The 19,517-nt window shown below is 41.3% G+C and overlaps 1 protein-coding gene across 19 annotated transcripts in view; it reads left to right on the forward strand.

Moving 5' to 3' along the window:
* Positions 1-19,517, forward strand: part of AKAP13 (A-kinase anchoring protein 13) — a 216,912-nt gene that overhangs the window by 187,955 nt on the left and 9,440 nt on the right. For 12 of the 19 annotated variants that reach the window (XM_068696270.1, XM_068696269.1, XM_068696267.1 and 9 more), the window contains 18 exons: positions 2,888-2,955; positions 4,042-4,108; positions 4,923-4,988; positions 5,681-5,816; positions 6,716-6,828; positions 7,858-8,004; positions 8,497-8,747; positions 9,393-9,518; positions 9,626-9,743; positions 10,287-10,535; positions 12,716-12,792; positions 14,136-14,317; positions 14,408-14,490; positions 14,851-15,030; positions 15,676-15,834; positions 17,018-17,086; positions 17,984-18,054; positions 18,581-18,625. In XM_068696270.1, coding sequence (XP_068552371.1) covers positions 2,888-2,955; positions 4,042-4,108; positions 4,923-4,988; positions 5,681-5,816; positions 6,716-6,828; positions 7,858-8,004; positions 8,497-8,747; positions 9,393-9,518; positions 9,626-9,743; positions 10,287-10,535; positions 12,716-12,792; positions 14,136-14,317; positions 14,408-14,490; positions 14,851-15,030; positions 15,676-15,834; positions 17,018-17,086; positions 17,984-18,054; positions 18,581-18,625 — 2,207 coding nt within the window. The remainder of the gene's footprint in view (positions 1-2,887; positions 2,956-4,041; positions 4,109-4,922; positions 4,989-5,680; positions 5,817-6,715; positions 6,829-7,857; positions 8,005-8,496; positions 8,748-9,392; positions 9,519-9,625; positions 9,744-10,286; positions 10,536-12,715; positions 12,793-14,135; positions 14,318-14,407; positions 14,491-14,850; positions 15,031-15,675; positions 15,835-17,017; positions 17,087-17,983; positions 18,055-18,580; positions 18,626-19,517) is intronic. The other 7 variants (XM_068696278.1, XM_068696280.1, XM_068696286.1 and 4 more) reach the window with 3 other exon arrangements.

Below are 19,517 nucleotides of genomic sequence, written 5' to 3' on the forward strand. Positions count from 1 at the left end.
GATGTCCCACACACCTCTGGTATATTGCTTTATATACTTTAGTTATCTGAAATATGACTTCAGTGAGCCCTCAGCAACAACGTAATATGAAAAGGAAACGCTAGCCCTTTCTTCCTTTATATAAGCTGTTGTGTCACAGACCGAGGGGCAGCTACCTGTATACATGTGAAGCACATGTAAGACAATGCAGGCTGTACAGAAACCACAAAGTGGGGTTTCTATGAGGTTGGTAATTTTGTTCTCATTTCTCATCCGACAGTTTCGCATGCCTGTAACTCGATAAGGTCAGCAGCGTTTATGTGGTCACGACCAGAATGGAGGCTGGTTTATGCTGCAACCCAAAATTTTAGAACACATAGATAAAATGTCCTGTTCTCAGTGCAGCTCAGGACTCTATTCTTCACTGTTAGTAATGTATTTTCTCCTCTAGCTTAGAGGCAAGGCAAAGCGAGTACAGGAATGGCTCTCAGGCTGGGGCAGGACGCTCTGCCTCTGTTCATGCTGGTGGTTGACCAGTGCATGAAACATCTCAAGTGAGGGGGGGCAGGAGCAGATAGCTGAATCCCCAGAGGCTACTCAGAGTTTCCTGAAAGAGAAGAGATTTCATTGAACATGTTTGCATGAGCCATGCTCTGTGTCAGCCTGATGGGAAATGGAAAGCATCAACAATTACAGGCTTTCAAATGCATCCTCTCCCTTTCCCTACTCTACTTTCTTAACACCCTTTTAAGCTACTTAGAAAATAATCACAATTTAGATTTGTATATCCTGGCAGGTTAAAATAATCCAACAATGTCATGTAGTAGCACAAACTATAGTAGCACAAGTTTTAGTAGAAATATTCTTTGTTTCTTTTCAAGGTAAAATGGAAAGTGATTTTATTTTTTCTGCATTGTCCAGAAAATGAATGTTACAAAGGAAGCCTGATTTGAGCCCAGACTGTTGTTGCACTCACGTCTGAGTGTGGTCTGTACTCACATCACATCCTAAAATAGGCTACTCAATGCCTTGAAAATAACTGATAGACAGCCACAGACGTTCTGTTGTTCCTGTTCTGTTGTAGTCTACTTTTTTTCCACAGAAGTGGCAGTGCTTTACTGCTACCATCACTGTGTCTCACCTGTCGATGACTTTCTCTGAAAGCTTTTCAAAGGATTGGCTCATTTTAAGTCAATATCTGAACCTTTCAGTGGCACACCCGCTTCCTAAAACAGCTAGCCAATGCTGAAAGATTTAGCATACTCGAAAAGAAATGGGCAAGCAAAAAAATGTTTTTAATGAGCCTGTTCTTTTATTATTTTTTGTGATCAGTGATGCAGAAAAGAAGCTTTTTGTTTTTAAATTATTAATATTAATGATATGGAGGAGCTAGAGGAACTTCTTACTTTCTGAAGGGCTGAATTAGTTGGAAGAATAAAGTACCTGAAAATAGATTTTTGATCTAAAGCATGCCATGATAACTGCAAAATTCTTTATTGGTAAATAGCATATATTCAGGTTTTCTAGGCTTGAGTTTGAATTTTAAGGTTCTGAATTGTCTCACTGCCTCTCTTCATGAGATTTCAGTGTCAGACACCAGAAGGGTGTTCTGCCTCTCTTCCTTGTTTGATCTGAAAAATGATACTGCTTGTGGGGTTTTGCAAGAGTATGCAGGTTTCTTTCTGTCTCTTATGCTCAGGAAGTTGTGGGACATTGATAGAATAGCAACGCCCTATGGCCTTACTCTTTCCTCTCACAAAATATCAGAATTACTGGCTTTTATGAAATAGACCCAAATTTAAGAAACGTTAGGAATGTGAGAATAATTTATCAGTCTGAGCAGGGACATTTTTTCCTTACATTTCATATTTCTTTTATAAATAATTCTGAACTGTACACTTGCAATGTAATTTACACTTTAACACAGTTCATGAATTGTATTTTGTATTTTTGTGAATTAATAGAAATAACAGGTTTTCTCTAAATTCCTGAAACTGATTTGAATTGGAGTTGTGATCTTTCATCAGTCAGAAGAGTTCGTGCTTGAAACCCAGTTATCATTTATGTATTATGAAAAACAGTGGTTTTGTTTGTGGGTTTTTTTGGGGTTTGTTTTTTTTTTTGAAAACTTAGATACCCAGAATCATGCTGGAGACTCTCATGAAAAGGTGGCAGACTCTCATGAAAAAGAGATGCAACATTTGCTCAGTGCAGCAAAAAAATGGCATCAAAGCCTGGTGCTCATTGCACTGGTGAATGTTGTGGTTTCAGGCCCAAGCAGTGACTTCAGGCTAGCTTAGCAGGAAGTCCCTACCTCACTGACGCCCCTCTTGCTTTTTTCTGATAATCCTGTAGTACAGCAGCACTTGGTTCCTGCTCAGTAGATCTGGGTTGTGATATGTCTGGGTTTGTGTAAATTTATTTTCCTGTCCTTGTCCTGCCTTCTGAATCCCATAGTCCTAGCCTTGATAAGAACAATATTTGTATTTGAAGAGAAAATGCTGGCACTGCAGTTGGTTTCTGTTCTGTCTCCTACTTCTGCCTTCTCCCTTACTTTTATTGCAGAGGCATTACTCCCATCTTTTTCCTTTTTTTTTTTTCTTTTGTTTTAAGATCTGCTAGGACCTGGCAATGCTACCTTGCAATGATTTTTAAACAGAATTTCCTATTAATTCCATGAGGAAATCTTGTTAAGAAACAAAGGGCTAATTATCCAGGAAAGCAGCCTGTCTGCCAGTATCTGTAGCTACTCATAATCTACACAGATAACTGAAAGTTGTAATTTTCAATTGTGCTAGATAACAGTTCAGAATGCAAACAGCAAAAACTGACATGGTTTATGTGTTTTTTGTTTGATTTTTGTTTAATGTTGGTTTTTGTTTGTTTGTTTGTTTTTAACTTTTGACAGACTGCAATGCAATTGTTCACAAAGGCTGTAAGGAAAGTTTTGCTTCTTGTGCAAAGGTGAAAATGAAGGTAAGAGATATCATCTACTCCACTACATTAAAAAAAAAAAAGTTTAAACGATTTAGAATACGTCTTCTAAAAGCACATCCAAAAGCTTTCATCTTGTTGAAAAAGCCCTGTTCAATAGTGAATAATTTCTCTAAGTTCTCCTATAATTCTTGGTACATAGGCAGTTGGTAGATTAATTTTGTTGTCCCTCTTGGAGACAGAAAAAATATATATATTATAGGCTGGTTTTCTTAACATGTTCTGGGTTTGGATGACATCAGAATGACATATAATGCTCTGGGACTCTGAGTACACCAGGTCAGCACCACAGGCTGTTTGTAGGGTGCAGATGCCCTGCGCCATTCCCTCTGGGACAAAGGGACCTTTGGGTGTGATGGTCTGTCCTGTGCTCTGGGTGGTCTGCAATGAGGAGCAAGGACAGCACACCGCAGAGAGAGCAGCAGGCTCTGGGAAGAAGTAATGCACAGAGAAACTGTGAGGGTGTCCAAAACTTGAGATTAGATATTCCCAGAGCAAATACCACCCTTCTTGTGCATGTTTAAAGCCTATAAATGTATGATTAAAATAAAAATAATAAAAAAAAAACAATACATCGCTGTCAAAATTCAGGGGTGCTCTGCACTCATAAATGCAGTCTCTCTTAGTTTTTGAATGCTGCATCCTGTAATGTGGCATCATGTGTATATATAATGCATAATGACATTTATTAAATATGTATGCTGTTTGTATGAGTAATATACAGAATTTGGACTTGTTCCAAATGTGAGGAGCTTCTTCTGAGGTATGATCCTCCAAGCTAATTCATACAATTATGAAGAAAGTAAGAAAATCTCCTGCATGATTTTAGTTGTTCTCTTCAGTAGTCAGCCCTTCTCTTTCTTTTTACTCTTTACTGCGCATTTCTCCATATGCTATTTTCAGATTGCAACCACTGTAGCTGCTGAAGGTCACGCTGCTATATGGAGAGGAGAAGTAATCTGTTCTGAGGGACTCAGAAAAAAACCAAAGATTTTTAATTGTAGTTATGTGGCACAGCCCAATGGGAGAAGGGAGGAAAAATTACAGTGAATTTCCTTTTTCTTTCAGCCACAAAAAGGAATGTTGCAGGCACATGATACCTCTTCATTACCCACAGTAACCATGAGAAACAAAAGTAAGAAAACTTCCTTTACCTCTGTTTTGTTGATGGTCTGTATCTTCTGTTCTCAACTGTTGTAACCAAGTAATATTATGAAAGATAAGCACTTAAAAAAGCAGGTTTGAGAGCATTTTCTCTGCATGGTGAGCAATGTTTGGGATGTCAGAAGTTGTGCTAAAGCTGCACAGATGGTTTATCTGCTCTCTGCAGTGGCCCTATAAATTTAAGCAAATGTAAAGTCATGTCAAATTTGGAATAGCTGCCTGGCTGCTCTAGCTTTCTGATGGCCTACAGCTGAACACTCTGCAAAACCCAGAAGATGCAGCCTATGTTCACATGTCTGGCAGAAAAAGAATAGGAGTATTGTATTAACAGAAGCTCTTAAGCTTAAAAGTTGAGAGGATGTTTGTTTAAAAAATACATTTTTTAATCAAATAGTCTTATGCTTTGAGGAAGTAAAAATAGAAAGTTTAATTTTGAATGGGAGTGATGCTGACAAAATGTTTGTGGCTGCGCTGAGATGTATGCTGTGCTGCAGAGCTACCCAAAGCAACGGATGGCAAGGAATAGGAATGAAATAGTCCACATAGGTTTAGTAGCATCCTGATTAGATAAACTTGTTTAGGGGTAGCTTGTAGATCACTATATGGAACCACGCTGTCTGATACAGGCATACACACTGTGGTTTTTGTCATGAAGTTCAGAAGTATTGCTCCAGAAACCAGAAATATATTTGAAGATGGGAAAATCTGAAATTAAGATGGAAATGTTAGTCAAAGTTACATGATGATATGAGATAAGGATTAGTGGTTCTCTGTGGCTTGTGCAGGTGGAAAAACCTATCTTAAAAGGAAGCAGGAAGATGGATGTAACTGTAGGATCTCCTTGCCTACAGGTATTTGAAAAAACAGCTCAGTAGATTGCTTCATGTGATCATTTATTGAAAAACTTTAAATTTGGTTTCCAAAGTATATGTTTCTGGACTTGCAGATTCCACCCTGCTCTTTTAGATACAGTGCAGTCAGTTCAGCACAGGCATCAATGTTCTTTCCTGCCTGAAACACAGCAGTGCTTAATTTGCTAAGAGCTCAGTCTCTGCTTTTCTGCGTAGGAACACTGCTGGACTTTGAAAATACCACAGGAAAAGATAACAGTTAACGAATTCACTTTGGCTGTCTTTCTATACAGCAAAACTGAAACTTAAACATATTGGGTCTAAAGAGGGTAAAGTTTTCCAGATAACTCTGATCACTCATGCTGCATTAATAACATACATGATGTCTGAATTTTGTTTAAAAGTATTTGAGGAACCAATTCTCACATTTTATATTTGAGGCAAATTCCAGAGTGCATAGGGACTTTGCTTTGACCAAGTCCTGCCTTGACATACCACAAGAGTGGTTAGGGAGAGGCAGAAAGCTCAGGCTTCCCTGCAGTTAGGGCTGTATCTAACAGCCACTGATCTCCTGACAACAACTCTAGAGAGAAACGGAAGTGAATTTTAAAGCCTGGTTTCATTAAGTCATCGTTGTTGCAGCTAACAATGCAGTCGCACGAGCTGACTTTTCTCTGACACTTCCCTTGCAGGTTCACAACCTAAGGAGCGTCCTCGTTCAGCAATACTTGCTCCTGACGAAAACACCGTCACCTCGATATTCAATAACAGGAGATCCCAACAGACTACAGCGCTTTCAAAAAGTGTCTCAATACAGAACATTGCAGGGTAAGGTTTCTGCCTGTGCACGTGAGTACTTGGGGATTATCTGATGCTGTAAGCGTGGAGAAATTCAGATCTCATTAAAATAAATCTGTGATCTGTGTTAAAGGTGCAAAAGAGGATCACAAAACCAGAAATGCCCGTATTATGTATGATACCATCAGCTTCTTCTGCACAATCAGATTATCTGTGTTAGGTTTAGTTGTGGCATGAGGTCAGAGGCATCTGACTTGGCCTGGTTATATCCAAGGTCACTTCAGAGTGATGCTCTGGGATCCAGGAAGAAATTCTTGCCTTGGGCTTGGTGAGCACACATTTTCCCAGCTCAAGTATAACATTAACTTTTGTGTGTATAATGATAGGGTGGATGCACAGAGCTGCAGTCTTCATGGCGATTTAGGAATGCATTATACATAATTAATTACAAAAACAGAAGTAAATTACATTTATGGCTCCTATACTACCTGCATATTGAGCAATTGTACAAACAGGGCTATAGCATGGACTGGGATTTTCTGATCTTGCTCAGAGCAACGAGTAGTAAAGACTCTTGGATAGCCTTTTGTATTACATTTTTGCACTGTCTGTTCCAATGAGAATGAGGATGGGAAGTGACAGTGTAAAATGGAAAGGAGTGAAAAGGAGCTTCCCAAACGACAGAACCTAGGGGTAATTCCGTATGGAAGAAGCACTGTCATTCAGAACTGTAGGTCTTACAGCTTTCTGAGTCCTGATGTGTAGCTGTTAGGAAATAATTAATACAAATACATTTCTGTACCTAGCTTTGCAAGACTTGCTTTGGTTTTCAGCTTGTGTTTAAAAATGCATTCCTCTGTGTACTTGAAAAGCCATGTGGCTGACTTTTTGAAATCATAAACAATGTTTTGTGTTCTGTTCTTCTGCAGAGTTGGGAATGACGACAGCTTAATACACACTTGGAAATTTCTGTCCCAGTCAACAGACTCTTTACATAAAATCAGCCGGGTGAATGAATCCATGGAATCACTAGTTGATGAAGGTAAAGCATCCCCATGGTATTTATAGCAGCAGAAAGGTCTCAGTGCTGCTTTCCAGAAATAGAAAACCTATGTTGTCATTTCAGCACAAGCTTTTCTCTTTAATGGACAATTATAGTGCATTTACTGTAACGTTAGAATATTAGAATGATAAACTAAAACAAGGCCCCACATTGTAATTTCTTCAGCATGTTGAACTGTGGGAAAACATTAAGAAGGTTTCAGTTACAGTTGAGTTACTTGGAATTTAGCTTGAGGACAAACATTTCCTCTTTTGTTTTACTCCTCTGGCCTGTTCATACAGCCACATATTTTACAGTCTTTACCTTTTTCATGCTGATATATATGTTGGGTTTTTTTTGTTTCCCTCCCCAGTGTGGGGAGGGAAAAATGCTATTGCTTAGTTTTGTGGTTTTAAAAGTGAAATCATTTAAGTTAATTTCTTAACTTTATTTTTATACATGAGGCTTTCTAGGATATAATCAGTATTCTTACATCTTAGCCAATATTTATCTGAAAAAAACAGAATTATATTAATTTAATAAGGGCTAAACAAGACCATGCTGGTGGAGACAGAGAAAATTTCCCATTGCTCCATAATTGAGCAGTCTTTCTTAAAGAGGTGGATGGATGCAGTAGTTTGCAGATCTACTTGCATCAGTTCTAGCTTTCTAAGCATGACAACACAGCCTTTACATAACTCTTGATAAATAAATCAAGTTCTCTTGATTTATTGATGTAAATGAAGGAAGACAAATTACACGTTGTATGTTAAATAATCCTTTCTCTTCTATCAGAGCTAGAATTTGGTCTGCATGAAAACTGTGAATTAGCAAATAGCTTTTAAAAGAGCTTTTCATAATCAAGTCTTTATGTGGTATAATTTCATCTTACCATTTCTGTATTAGTGAAGGGGAAAGTGTATAATGTCTGTGGTATAACAGAGACAGCCTAAATGTAAATAAACAGACAGGAATCACAAATGGCGTAAGTTACCCACATCTTTGTGACATTTACATTGCTTTGTGAAGGTGCAGACATGAATGAAGGACAGCTGATGGGAGACCTGGAACTAGATTCCAAGCTGTTGGAGGCAGAGTCCTGGAGCCAAGTAGTGGACAGCAAGTTCCTACAGCAGCAAAACAAAGATGTTGTCAAACGGCAAGATGTCATTTATGGTGAGGCATACATGGATGTTCATTTTTCACTCATTTTAGATGGTTTCTTAATATACTTATGCACATGTATTTGGGAAACGTCAAGTCAGTGACTAAGAACATTGATTTTGATTGCTTTGTGGCCAAGATTTAATTCCTGAAATTCTTAGAAACTGTGTGCTCTGTGAAAACTTCGTCTTTCTGCCTTTTGCTTACCTGGAATCCATCAAAAAATAAATAAAAACAGAAATCGCTTCTTCCCATTTGGCTCAGTTACAGCACAGCAGCTAGATAGCAAGTCGTCACCTCCCTGATTCAAGAGCCATCCTGCATGGCAGAAATGAATTATGTTGAGGCTGGCAGAGAATTACCTGACGTTAAATTTTCTGATGCCACTTAGAGAAGTCCAGTTAGCTCACTTGGAAGAGCTTTCTAGTGACAGCTTTTCCTTGTACTTTACACCCAAGTGTTCTGCTGTGACCTTGTTTTTGACCTTGTTCTCATCCTATGCAGAGCTAATGCAGACAGAAATGCATCATGTTCGCACCCTGAAGATTATGAATGATGTATACAGTGCAGGGATGTTGAAAGAACTGCAGTATGATCAGCAAATTGTGGACAAGATCTTTCCCTGTCTGGAAAACTTGCTGCATATCCACAGTCACTTCTTCCAGCGGATTCTGGAAAGGAAGAAGGAGTCACTGGCAGACAAAAGTGAAAAGAACTTCGTTATCAAGAGGATAGGTGACATCCTGGTGAATCAAGTAAGCTGTGGAAAATAACTTGCATTTCTTAGAGCATAGCTGGAAACCAAGCACTCCTGTCTTCTTGCTCCTTCTCTTCTACTTGTTAGACAATCACAGCTGATGGCTCTTTGCACTTCACACACATAACAATCTCTGCTGCTTTTTTAAGCACTTTTTGCTTTTTGAGAGGAAGGTATAGTTATGAAAATTTATTTTGTTTATTTTATGAGAGAGAGTAGCATTCCGTAACAGGCTCAAAATGGTTTGACCCATAGCTGAAGGGTGGGCAGTAGACCACAGTGAAATGTGCACAGTGTGTTTCTTGGCTGAGTTACTGACCTGATATTTAACTTTGAGTAGGTCCTTTTACTTTTCTTTATCTGTGTTTTCTCCTTTCCTCCTTTCATCTACCTTGCCCTCTTTTGGCTTTTAAACCCTGTTGAGGTAGAATCCCAGATTGTGTATTAAGTGTGAATGTGGTGAAGTCACAAGTCAGTTCTTTACTTCTTTAAGAACTGAATTTGAAAAGTCAGTTCTTAAATCTTTAGAGATTTAAATGGTTGGTTCAGAAGACTTTGGACTAATTTGTTTTCATAAAGCACTGCTGGGATATTGCACAAACAGCTCAATAGAAGTTGGACCTTTGTGTCTCGTGTCTTTCAGTTCTCTGGTGAGAATGCCGAGCGAATGAAGAAAACATACGGCAAATTCTGCGGACATCACAATGAGGCAGTAAATAATTTCAAAGATTTGTACTCAAAGGACAAGAGGTTTCAGGCATTTGTCAAGGTAGGACCTGGTAAAAGAGAGACAGTTGATAGGAAAACAAATATTTTCTTTCTACATTCTGATAGACGTTGTGCTACAAAATTGAAATTTTCGTCTTTGTTCCTTAGAAAAAAATGAGCAGCTCCCTGGTGAGACGTCTTGGGATTTCTGAATGTATCTTGCTGGTAACACAAAGAATCACAAAATACCCAGTCCTGTTACAAAGGATACTGCAGTACACCAAAGGTAGGACCAGTTCCTCTTTTCTAAGTCTGTATTTACTCATCCAGTGTAAATTTCCTGGATCCTTATCCACTGAAGTTAATTTTCTTATGATTGGCTGACTAATCTAATCATTATTGTCTCACACTGCTGTATTGAGATAACTTGAGTTTTATATCTCTGGTTAGGATTAGTTGTTCAGGTGCCTTGATTTGGTTGATATGTCTGTCTTTAGCTAATTATGGAGCAACATGCTTAGAGTACAAAGTCTCCCAGTTTGCTTTTTCTGTGTAATGGCTAACATATGTGGTTGGTTTGTGTATTTCGTATCTACTGTCTTGTATACAAAGTATATTGGAACAGCCTCCAACCTCAGCCCTCCATGTGAAAGGTTTTGTGAAGCTTTCTTTAGGGGGGAAAATACAACCTGACATGGGAAAATATTAAAAAGTTATAATGCAGGAACTGGGGAGGGAGAACATGAAGGAGGGAAGGAAGTAAAACTGGGAAGTTAAGAGTCCACAAGGATGAACTCAAATGGAGATGTTTCTCTCTCTCTTTTCAAAGAAAATGAAGTGGAACATGAAGACTTGACTCAGTCATTAAACCTTGTTAAAGATGTGATTGCTGCAGTCAATAGCAAAGTCAGCAACTATGAAAAGAAAACACGTCTTGATGAGATTTACAACCGGACAGATAGCAAGTCCATCATGAGGATGAAGAGCGGTCAGATGTTTGCAAGAGAGGACTTGCGACATCGGAAGCTCATCCGAGATGGGCCTGTTTCACTGAAAAATGCAGCTGGACGGTTAAAAGGTAAGTCTGCTGCAGGGACCATAGATTGCCTTCCCTCTTTGTAGGATTGCTCCTCGGACTGGCATCTCCAATGCTTACCTGTTTGTCTGCTATGAGAGGTTTTGACAGCAGCTTTCCCCGTGCTGCATACTCTGTTTCCATCGCAGTTTTCCCAACACCTTGTGCTGTGTCTGAGGTGACTGATAGCTGCTTTTCCACCTGGTGACCAGATGCCTGCAGAAGATGCAGGCTGCAGTGAGGTGCTGAGGCAGCCTTTAGGCCAGGAGGATGCTGGGGCTGCAGTTGTCTGGAGCAGTGAGTCAGATCTCTGTGGCAAAATACGCATGTACAGCGATTCCAGGAAGCGTGCTTGCTGAATACGAAACCCAGCCTCAGCTTCCTGGTGACTCTACCCGCCAGCAGCCCTGTATCTCCTTTGCTGCCCAGGCTCAGCATTACCTTTCCCAGTTTCACTAGGCCTTCAGGTGTCCCAGGCATTTATTGCTTTTGATGCAAGCTGCTCAGGAGAGGCTGGGGAGGCTCTGGTGGCCCTGCAGCTGCCTCTTGCTTGGTTACGTGTGTGTCTATGTTTTCTTGAATTGCTTTTTGTTTATCATTGCATGGAAACAGTTTTTCTAAAGTGCTGTGCTCTAAAGTTCTCGACATGGCACTGAAGTTCTTTACTGAGTTGAGCACTAAATCTTCCAAGCAGGCAGAGCTTTCTTAGGGCTCAGCAGGAAGGCTGGGCTTTCTTTCTTGCAGCTGATTCCTTTTTGCTCCCAGCATCAGCTGATTACACCATGGTACTTGGGAATGAATGGAGATGCATAGTCTGGTGATGTGCTGGGCAGTGAGGCAGTGATAGGCAAAATTCCAGATCAGATAGGATTTATTTTGAGGTTTTGGAAACAGGAAGTTTACAGATGGTTTCCAGGCTCCCAAGATTGCTATTGATTTTAAATGGTGGATTAAGCAACTTATGCTGTGATTGTGAAATCTTTTGATAAGTGCAGGCTGCATTTGCATTTATAAGTCATAGAAATGCCTCGGTCTGTAGTGCAAGCTCCCAGGGAAAGCAGGGCCTACAGACAAGCAGCAGAGCCCCGTAGGAGAACAGCTGGTTCCGATACTTAGGCTATTTTGTGGTATTTTAAGTGGAGCAGAGAGAGAAATTTAGAACTTTTCTTGGATGTTTTTAGTGTTTCCCCTTTTGCAGAGTGCGCAGAAAATACAATAATAGAGAAGAACAGAGTCAACAGCTGACTTATTCAAACCTCCCAGAGCTTTGAGTTCATTTCGCAGCTTTGATTAAAGTTTGGTGGTTCTTTTTTTTTTTTTTTTTTTTTTTCTGAAAAGGATCCTGTCTTCCCAAAACAGAATGGAAGGGAAGAACCCATGGGATGACTTCACTTTTTGGTTTGCTTCCTGTCTGTCACAAGATTTCCCAAGTACATTACACAAAAACTCTTTGTGCTGAGGGGTATGGGTGGGGCCTAATGCTTGGTAGTTACAGTGCAACTTCATGATATGTCATTAGGAGACTTGGAAGGCTGTATGCGTACTCTGGGAAAAGCCTGTATTCTGATTTAAGATCCTCACTTTGCTTGATATTACGCTTCCTTTTCCCATGAAAGAAAGCCAGGTCCTGCATCTCATGCAGGGCTATGTTGGCTCCCCTTGGAGTCAGCAAGGCTTGTATTTGTCTGCGAGCAGAATTAGTGGTGGCTCCTGAAGTCAGTATTTCCTGGGAAAGAAACTGCAGCTGACAAATGTTGTTGTTGCATGATAATTTACACTCCCCAAACTACTCATCAAGAGAACCATAAAACCCCAATCTTCCTGTGCAGATACTTTGCTCAAGGGCTAAAATATTGATTGTTCGAGAAAACAGCGCTTCTACTCAGTAAACGTCACTCGCTTTTGCTGTTACACCGTGTCCTACCTGTTAGGAAGCTTGTGGCTGGAGAGGAGCCCTCCCACCGAGGTGAAGGCCCTGCATGTTTCCTAGGGCAGCTCGGCGTTGCACAGCAGCACGGCCAGTCCAGGAGCAGTGCCTGCCAACCAGCAGATCGAGCAGCACTGCAGGCTGACCCAAAACCAGCCCTCACGCTCCCCAGCGGCCACAGCACTGGTGTTATTAAAAAATAAATCTGTTTAGGAGTGTGTCGCATGCTTATATTGGTATTCTTTTCCTTCTGCAGAAGTCCAGGCTGTTCTCCTCTCTGACATGCTCATATTCCTGCAGGAGAAGGACCAGAAATATGTCTTTGCCTCACTGGTAAGGCTTCAACCTTTTCTTCTCCCTTGCTTTCCTGTGAGAGAGACCCTTGATATGTGTTACTCAGTAAAGCCAGGCGTTGCCTGCTAAACAGCCTTGTTTTCCTGCTTATAACTGTTGAGCAGGCTCCTTTCTTTGTGATTGGAAAGCATGTCTTTTTTCCCCACTTCCCCCACTCACGTTGATTTCTGCAGTGCCTTGGCATTGCTGATAATTGGCCTTGAAAATCTGCCTGCCACTCGATACACGTACTCATTTTCAGTCTGAGCAAACTGAAGCAGTGATCTGGGGGGAAGGAGAAGTAAGGGGATAACATAAACATTGTAAAAACAAATCTTAGCAGAAGCTGATGTCCTAATATATTATGAACCGCTGTGGAGGGCAGGGAATACCACTGCAGTAAATTCAGTAGTAAAGCTTACAAATAAGCTTTGTCAGAAGAACATATTTGTAATTCAAGAAACGAAAACCACTCACTTTTGAAGGCAAGCCTCCTAAAGACTAGACACACTGACCTGCCAGAGAAAGTCTGGTACCTCATTGGGTCTATTTTGGCTGTACCTTGCAGACGTGGTTTAGACTAGGTAAATGTTGTGTCCTTTTTACCCTTTGAACATTTTGAAAGCTGATAATCTGTTATTCTAGTTCCATCAATGAGCTGCACAAATGCAGGGCCCTACATAGAGAGGGCTGATACCAAATCACCTGAGTGTAGCATCCTGTAAAATGCACAGAGGTGCTCACTCGTGGTGGTGACCCAGAAGCAAAGGGACATTTTAACCTAGGCAGGCTGATTACACAGAGACCAACCATAGCATACAATAAACATCCTTTTATGTACAGGTCTGGTCCATCGCAGGAGTCAACTATGAGCTTCTAAGAACAGGAGGGGTTTTGTGGGGTTTGAAAATAAGGTGTTATTCCGTCCTACGGAAAGATTGTGATGATAAGGTGTGTGAAGCAGCTGCTAGCAAGCTTCACTAAGTTTACGGAGCTGTGATATTAATGACAGAGTAGAGAGTGTGGGCAGGAGGAGATGAGATCAAAGGTCTGCTGGAGATAGAGCAAAATATGGTAGAGTTTGCAAAACCACAAATTCAATTTTAAATTACTTCCCTGTTGAAATAGAACAAGGCGAAATTGCTTTTTCTGGAGGAATAATGGAGGAAAACAAGCCTTTCCCTGTTGTGTGACCCTGTCAAAATGCTATAATTTTTAATTAGCCATTAGCTTCAAATAATGTTTACAACCTGAGAGAGGCAGCTGTATTGGTAATGGGACCTTCTGAATGTTAGTTCATATCTAACTTTTTGCCCTCCTCACCCATTTCTTTCCATCTGAAGGACCAGAAATCCACTGTGATCTCTCTGAAGAAGCTGATTGTACGAGAAGTGGCTCACGAAGAGAAGGGTTTGTTCCTGATCAGCATGGGTGTAAAAGATCCTGAAATGGTGGAAGTGCATGCCAGCTCCAAAGAAGAGCGTAACGGGTGGAAAGAGATCATTCAAGACACAATATACACAATGTAAGCTACCAAGCTGCTCTGGAAAGGCGGGTGATACAAGTAGTCGTGTCCTGGTACTTATTGAGATGTATGTGTCTCTCTCCCATCCAGGGATAAGGATGAAGATGAAGGAGTCCCTTGTGAATCTGAGTTTGAAAAGAAAGTGTCAGACACGAGAGTCAGGGCACTGAAAGGTAGGAACCTGGAAACTGCCTGGGACAGAAGGGGAGAGCTTGAAAATTGTTCTGAAAAAAATTACATCAGTTGTCATGTCAGATTTTGTGACTCTTTTTCATATGCATGGTTGAGCTATGACTTCGAGAACGATGAGGACCCTGAATCCAGCAAATAGTTGCAATCCCTGTTTACACCTCACCTTGTTTGCATTAGAATTTTCTGAGCCTGATGGGTGCTGTTGCTGTGCAAGATCGAGCCATGGCACAGTTGTGTCATCAGGTTCCACTAGATGGGGCCAATATCTCAGGAATCACTCTGCTTCCTTGCTGAAGCTTTTATTTTCTGTCTTCATCTCCGTTTTCTGTTCACCCCCACAGAACAACTTCATCAGAAGGATAAGCAGATCCTCGTCTTGCTGGAGGAAAAGACCAAGATCTTCAGGGACATGGCAGACACCTCTGCTCAAGAGGACATGCCAGGCTCCAGACTGCTCTTCAGAGCCAACACTGAAGAGGCACCAAAAGGCGAGGCCATTATGAAAACTGCAATAAATGAAGGTGAGCGAGTCAGTGTAACACATTAGTTACGGTAACCAGTACGCCTGCCTTCAGTGAATACATCAATTCTCAAACACCATTTTTGCAGAGGAAACCTTCTTATTCCCAGTGAAAGAATAATAACGTAGATCAGGAGATATTGCTGCTTACAGTATTGTGTCAGGGACAGGTAATGAGGATCAGGAAAAGAAGCAGGTATTGGTGGCTGTTGAAAGAAGGCAGAAAAGAAGTCTTAGCACAGTGAACAACCCTGCATTGAATCTGAGCTGGGATCGGGGCAGCCCCGGATTTCATTCTTGTGTGAAAAGCGGACCATACTGTATTTTGTTGTGCTTCAGGCTCAGCAAGGATTGAAGGGGACTCAGATTCCAGCAGGCATTTTCAGTACCTGCAAGGAACAAGCCAGAGTGTTGGCAAGGTTACATGAAAACTTGAGCAACTTTTCAGTGTGATTTTTGGAAAGGGTAAAAATTACTAAATGCTGTTGTCAGAGTGAGTTTTTGCAGGGGGGGCACGTACTGTTCATGTCATTGTCGTAGAAACATGAGTTCTTAGTATACAAAAGCATGTGAAGGTAGGGATGAAAATAGCTCAGAAGCCTGAAGTGGTCTTTAACAGAGATATTTCTGCTTTTTATCCTCTCAGTTGAACTGCTACAAGACCTGGTAAACAGGAGCTTGGGCTGTGCGCTTGGGCAGCAGGTCAGCACCACCATTGACCAAGAAGGAGTTGGCCCCATCTCTCTTCCTAGAAGGGCAGAAACTTTTGGAGGATTTGACAGTCATCAGATGAACGCCTCCAAGTGTGAGTAGTTACATGTGCCTACAGCACCATTTGCTAATGATATTTAATGTCATCAAGTTCTCTTGCTTCTGAAGGACTTCAGCAGCTGGTGAATTTGGATTTCCCTGCTCTTCTGCAATACCAATAGATAAATTAAATATCGGATTAAGAAAAAAGCATAGGTACAGGTAGAATGGTAGTTGTTGAGACCCCACAGCTATATGAGGATTAAACATCTGAACTCTTTGTTTCTCTCTCTCCATGTTTTTTTAAATCATTCTTCCTTCTGCATTTCTATGCCACATGAAAGCATTTTTCTTGTTAGATTAGTTTCTTCATGATCTTCTTACTGAAGTGTCCGCAGCTCTGTTCTTCATTCTTCAGTTATCTTCCAGCAGGAGCCTCCTCGTGCTGCTGCATTTGCAAATGGACGAGAATATTGCTGAATCCAGCACCTTCTCTTCTGGCTGCGTTCTCCATGCATTTGTGTTCCACATACAACTGCATGTGTTATTCCTGCAATTAAGTCTCTCCCAAGCTAATTAGTGAATATTTATTTCAGCTGCATAGTTGGCTGCTTCCCAATGCTCGCTTTCTTTGCCCTAGTCATCAGAAACTTCCCTGTCCTCAAATTCCTTTCTCTGTGGTCTCTCTCACACTCCCAATACAGCCAGTTTTGCTGTGCTAGTGTCTGTCTCAGCACTGGGATCGCTGGACCCCGTCTGACCGCCTGCATTAAAGGAGCAGTGTTAGCTCCAGACAGTCAGACATGAGAAGTATGTGGAGATTTTCCCAGCTATTGGAAAGCTGCAAAGCTCTCAACGGGCCTTGTCATCATAATGACAAATACATTCACACTGAGGGCTGGAGAGGGTTGGTTAGGGCTGTGCCTCGCTCTGTCGCAGTGATGAATGGGACAACCTCAGGCTGTTCGCTGCCCAGCACTCCCCCTTGCACCCTGTTTTTGTTGTTTTTTGGTGTTTGTCATTGTTGTTGTTTTTCTAGAAATAACCCCTGTTGAATGAGATTATAACTCAATAGTTATAGGTTCTTGGGAGATTTGGGGAAAAGAAAGCAGGGTGTGTTTGTTCAGCTGTGGGCCAGGAGGCATGAAACCTGGCTTTCATCTCCAGTTCTTCTGTTCACAACCTGTGCAACCTTGGGCAAGGCTTATAACCAGACTCCCCTTCGTTCTCCCCTCCAGCAAAGCAGAAGGGAGGTGTGTCCTCCTGCAGAGAGGTGGAAGGTCCCAGGACGTGGCGCAGGAGAGAAGGTCTGTTAGGAGGATGTGAGGGTCAGCCTTTCATAGCAAAGCCTGCCTGGAGGGTGGCGGGGGGAGAGGGCCCTTGCAATAGGTACTGTGTCCTTCATGCTGCTGCAAATCCAGGTGTAAGTCAAGTCCTGTGTCATTAGAAGAGAAGCAAGCAGGGAATTTCCCCATGGACTGCATCTCAGCTGGCAGAGGGAAATGTGGTCTTGGCAAGAGCTGGCGGACCAAAGAGCTTTGTGACTTCTTCACATGCTGCGAGCAGAAAGAAAGTGTTCTTGGGCACAGAAGGTGGAGGGCTGCATCTTGCTTGGCTCAACAAGTCAGTTCAGTCCTGCTTGGGAACACTGATGTGAGCCATGCAGGGAGAAGCCAGAAAGAGAAGTCCAGTGTCCCTTTGAAGATAAAGGTTTCTGATAACCAAGGCAGTGGAAAAATTGTTAGCATAAAATTACACACCAGTATTGCACAGCAGTCTAACCCAGCTGTAAATTGCCTTTGGACAGAGAGGCATTGAAACTGTATCTGCAATAATATACCCTGAGATTGTATTGTTATTTTTCTCCATCTGCTCTTATTCTGCCTCATAACTTCTCAGCTAATGTTCTTTTGGAGTAGAAAACAGTCTGGGGGCTAGACAGAGCACAAGCTAAAGGTGTGTCATCAGCACATTGTTTGAAACCAAAGTCAATCCTCCTCTGAATTCAGATCCCCCCTTTTCTGGTGGAGCCGACAGATTCTGTATATGGAGGGAGCAAATGCATTTAGTTAAAGTGTGAAGAGCTCTCTGGCCCCTGTTGTGAAACATCTCAGTTCCCTGTATTAAATTTCTCAGACACGAGCAAGTTCAGCTGTGGCCTAAAATGCTGAATAACCAGTTTCAATGCTGGCTTCTTCCTTTAGGTGGAGTGAAGGATGAAGGTGACGATGCTCAGGACCTTCGGAGAACAGAGTCAGACAGCATTTTAAAGAAGGTATCACTTGATTTATCTGTCTGCTACCACTCTGAGTTCAAGAGAGTGACAATTCAAGACTTGAAAAATGCCTGAATTTCTTGGCAACTAGATGTATCCTAATAAGTTAAAATAAAATTGTATGTATGGAGTCAAAAACGCTTCACTGTAGCTAAAATCCTGACTTGAAAACCATTTCAGATCTGTAGTATTCCTTTGTGGCAGAGGTTATCTACCATCTGTCTGCAGATCAGCTAAAGCATGTGTTTAATTATGCATCATTATTGAAATGACAAGGTCAGATATAACCTTGCACCTATTCTTGCTGTGGATTGATTCATCGTGTAACTCCAAAATGATACCTAATTAACATTTGATTTGATACAATTTTAACTTGCCTAAAAAACATATATGAATCGTCCCAGAATGAAACATGGAGGTGGGGAGTGGGGGGTGTTTAATGTGTCTGTCATTAGTTCAGCTTCAGAACACATTTGCTGTGATTTCTCATTTGTCCTCATATTAAGTCTGTGTGATCTTTTCATAGGGTGGAAATGCTAATCTGATGTTCATGCTGAAAAGGAATAACGAGGTAAGAATTGATTCAGTTGCTCATCTGCTTCCTTCATTTAAGTGACAAGTGAATTTGTCTCAATAGGTGATAATGCAGAAGAAAATACATTATTTAGCTGAAGCGCGTGTAGACGTTTAAATACATTAAGCAGAACCCACTGTGTCATTTATTTGTTTAACCTTGGATGTTCAGACAGGGAATTTGCTGATTGTCATCTGCTTGCCAGCAGGATGGTATGTGCTGATTATAGGCATCAAGGGTTAATTACCACTAGGATGCGCAGGACTGTATTTATTGTGCATCTGCAGACAGAGGCAGTTTAATTTTATGTTGCAGGTGCAGTGAATTGGGGCAATTAGATTTCTATTCTCCCTTTGATACACATTCATAACTCCCAATTAGCATTAAAGGCAGAATGAGAAGCTGTTCTCTTAGCACTGGCTAGCACACCACTATTGCAAACACTGCTGTGTTTTTTTCATTTTAAAAGTAATTGGTGGATATATGAGACTCAGAGAATATTTTAGCTGGCCTGAAAATACATTTTGGAATAGGGCATCACTCCAGGGTGGCTTGCTCTTGGCTCTGTGGTGATGCACGATGTATTCACGTTTATCTGTGTGTCTGCTGCGTAGCACAGTTTCCTTGTCTATTGACAGGGGGGCTTGTACAGGTCAGCTGGGGTGGAAGAGGGCAAAAAGCATGCATTCATTTTAAGATTTTTTCTTTGTCCGCTCCTGGAAGTTATTTCCTTGAAATTTCAAAGCAAAACTTCCAGGTTTCATCCCAGTTCCTCTGTTAATGCTGTGGGAAGTGGTTCACAGAGACAAGCCAGGAGATCCCATGAGGGCTGTGCAGTGTTTCTGCACGTTCCCTCCCCATAGCTGGGTTGTTCAGTGACCGTGTGCTG

Source organism: Anas acuta, chromosome 12 (assembly GCF_963932015.1).
Source record: "Anas acuta chromosome 12, bAnaAcu1.1, whole genome shotgun sequence".
In the NCBI taxonomy this organism is placed as follows: Eukaryota; Metazoa; Chordata; class Aves; order Anseriformes; family Anatidae; genus Anas; species Anas acuta.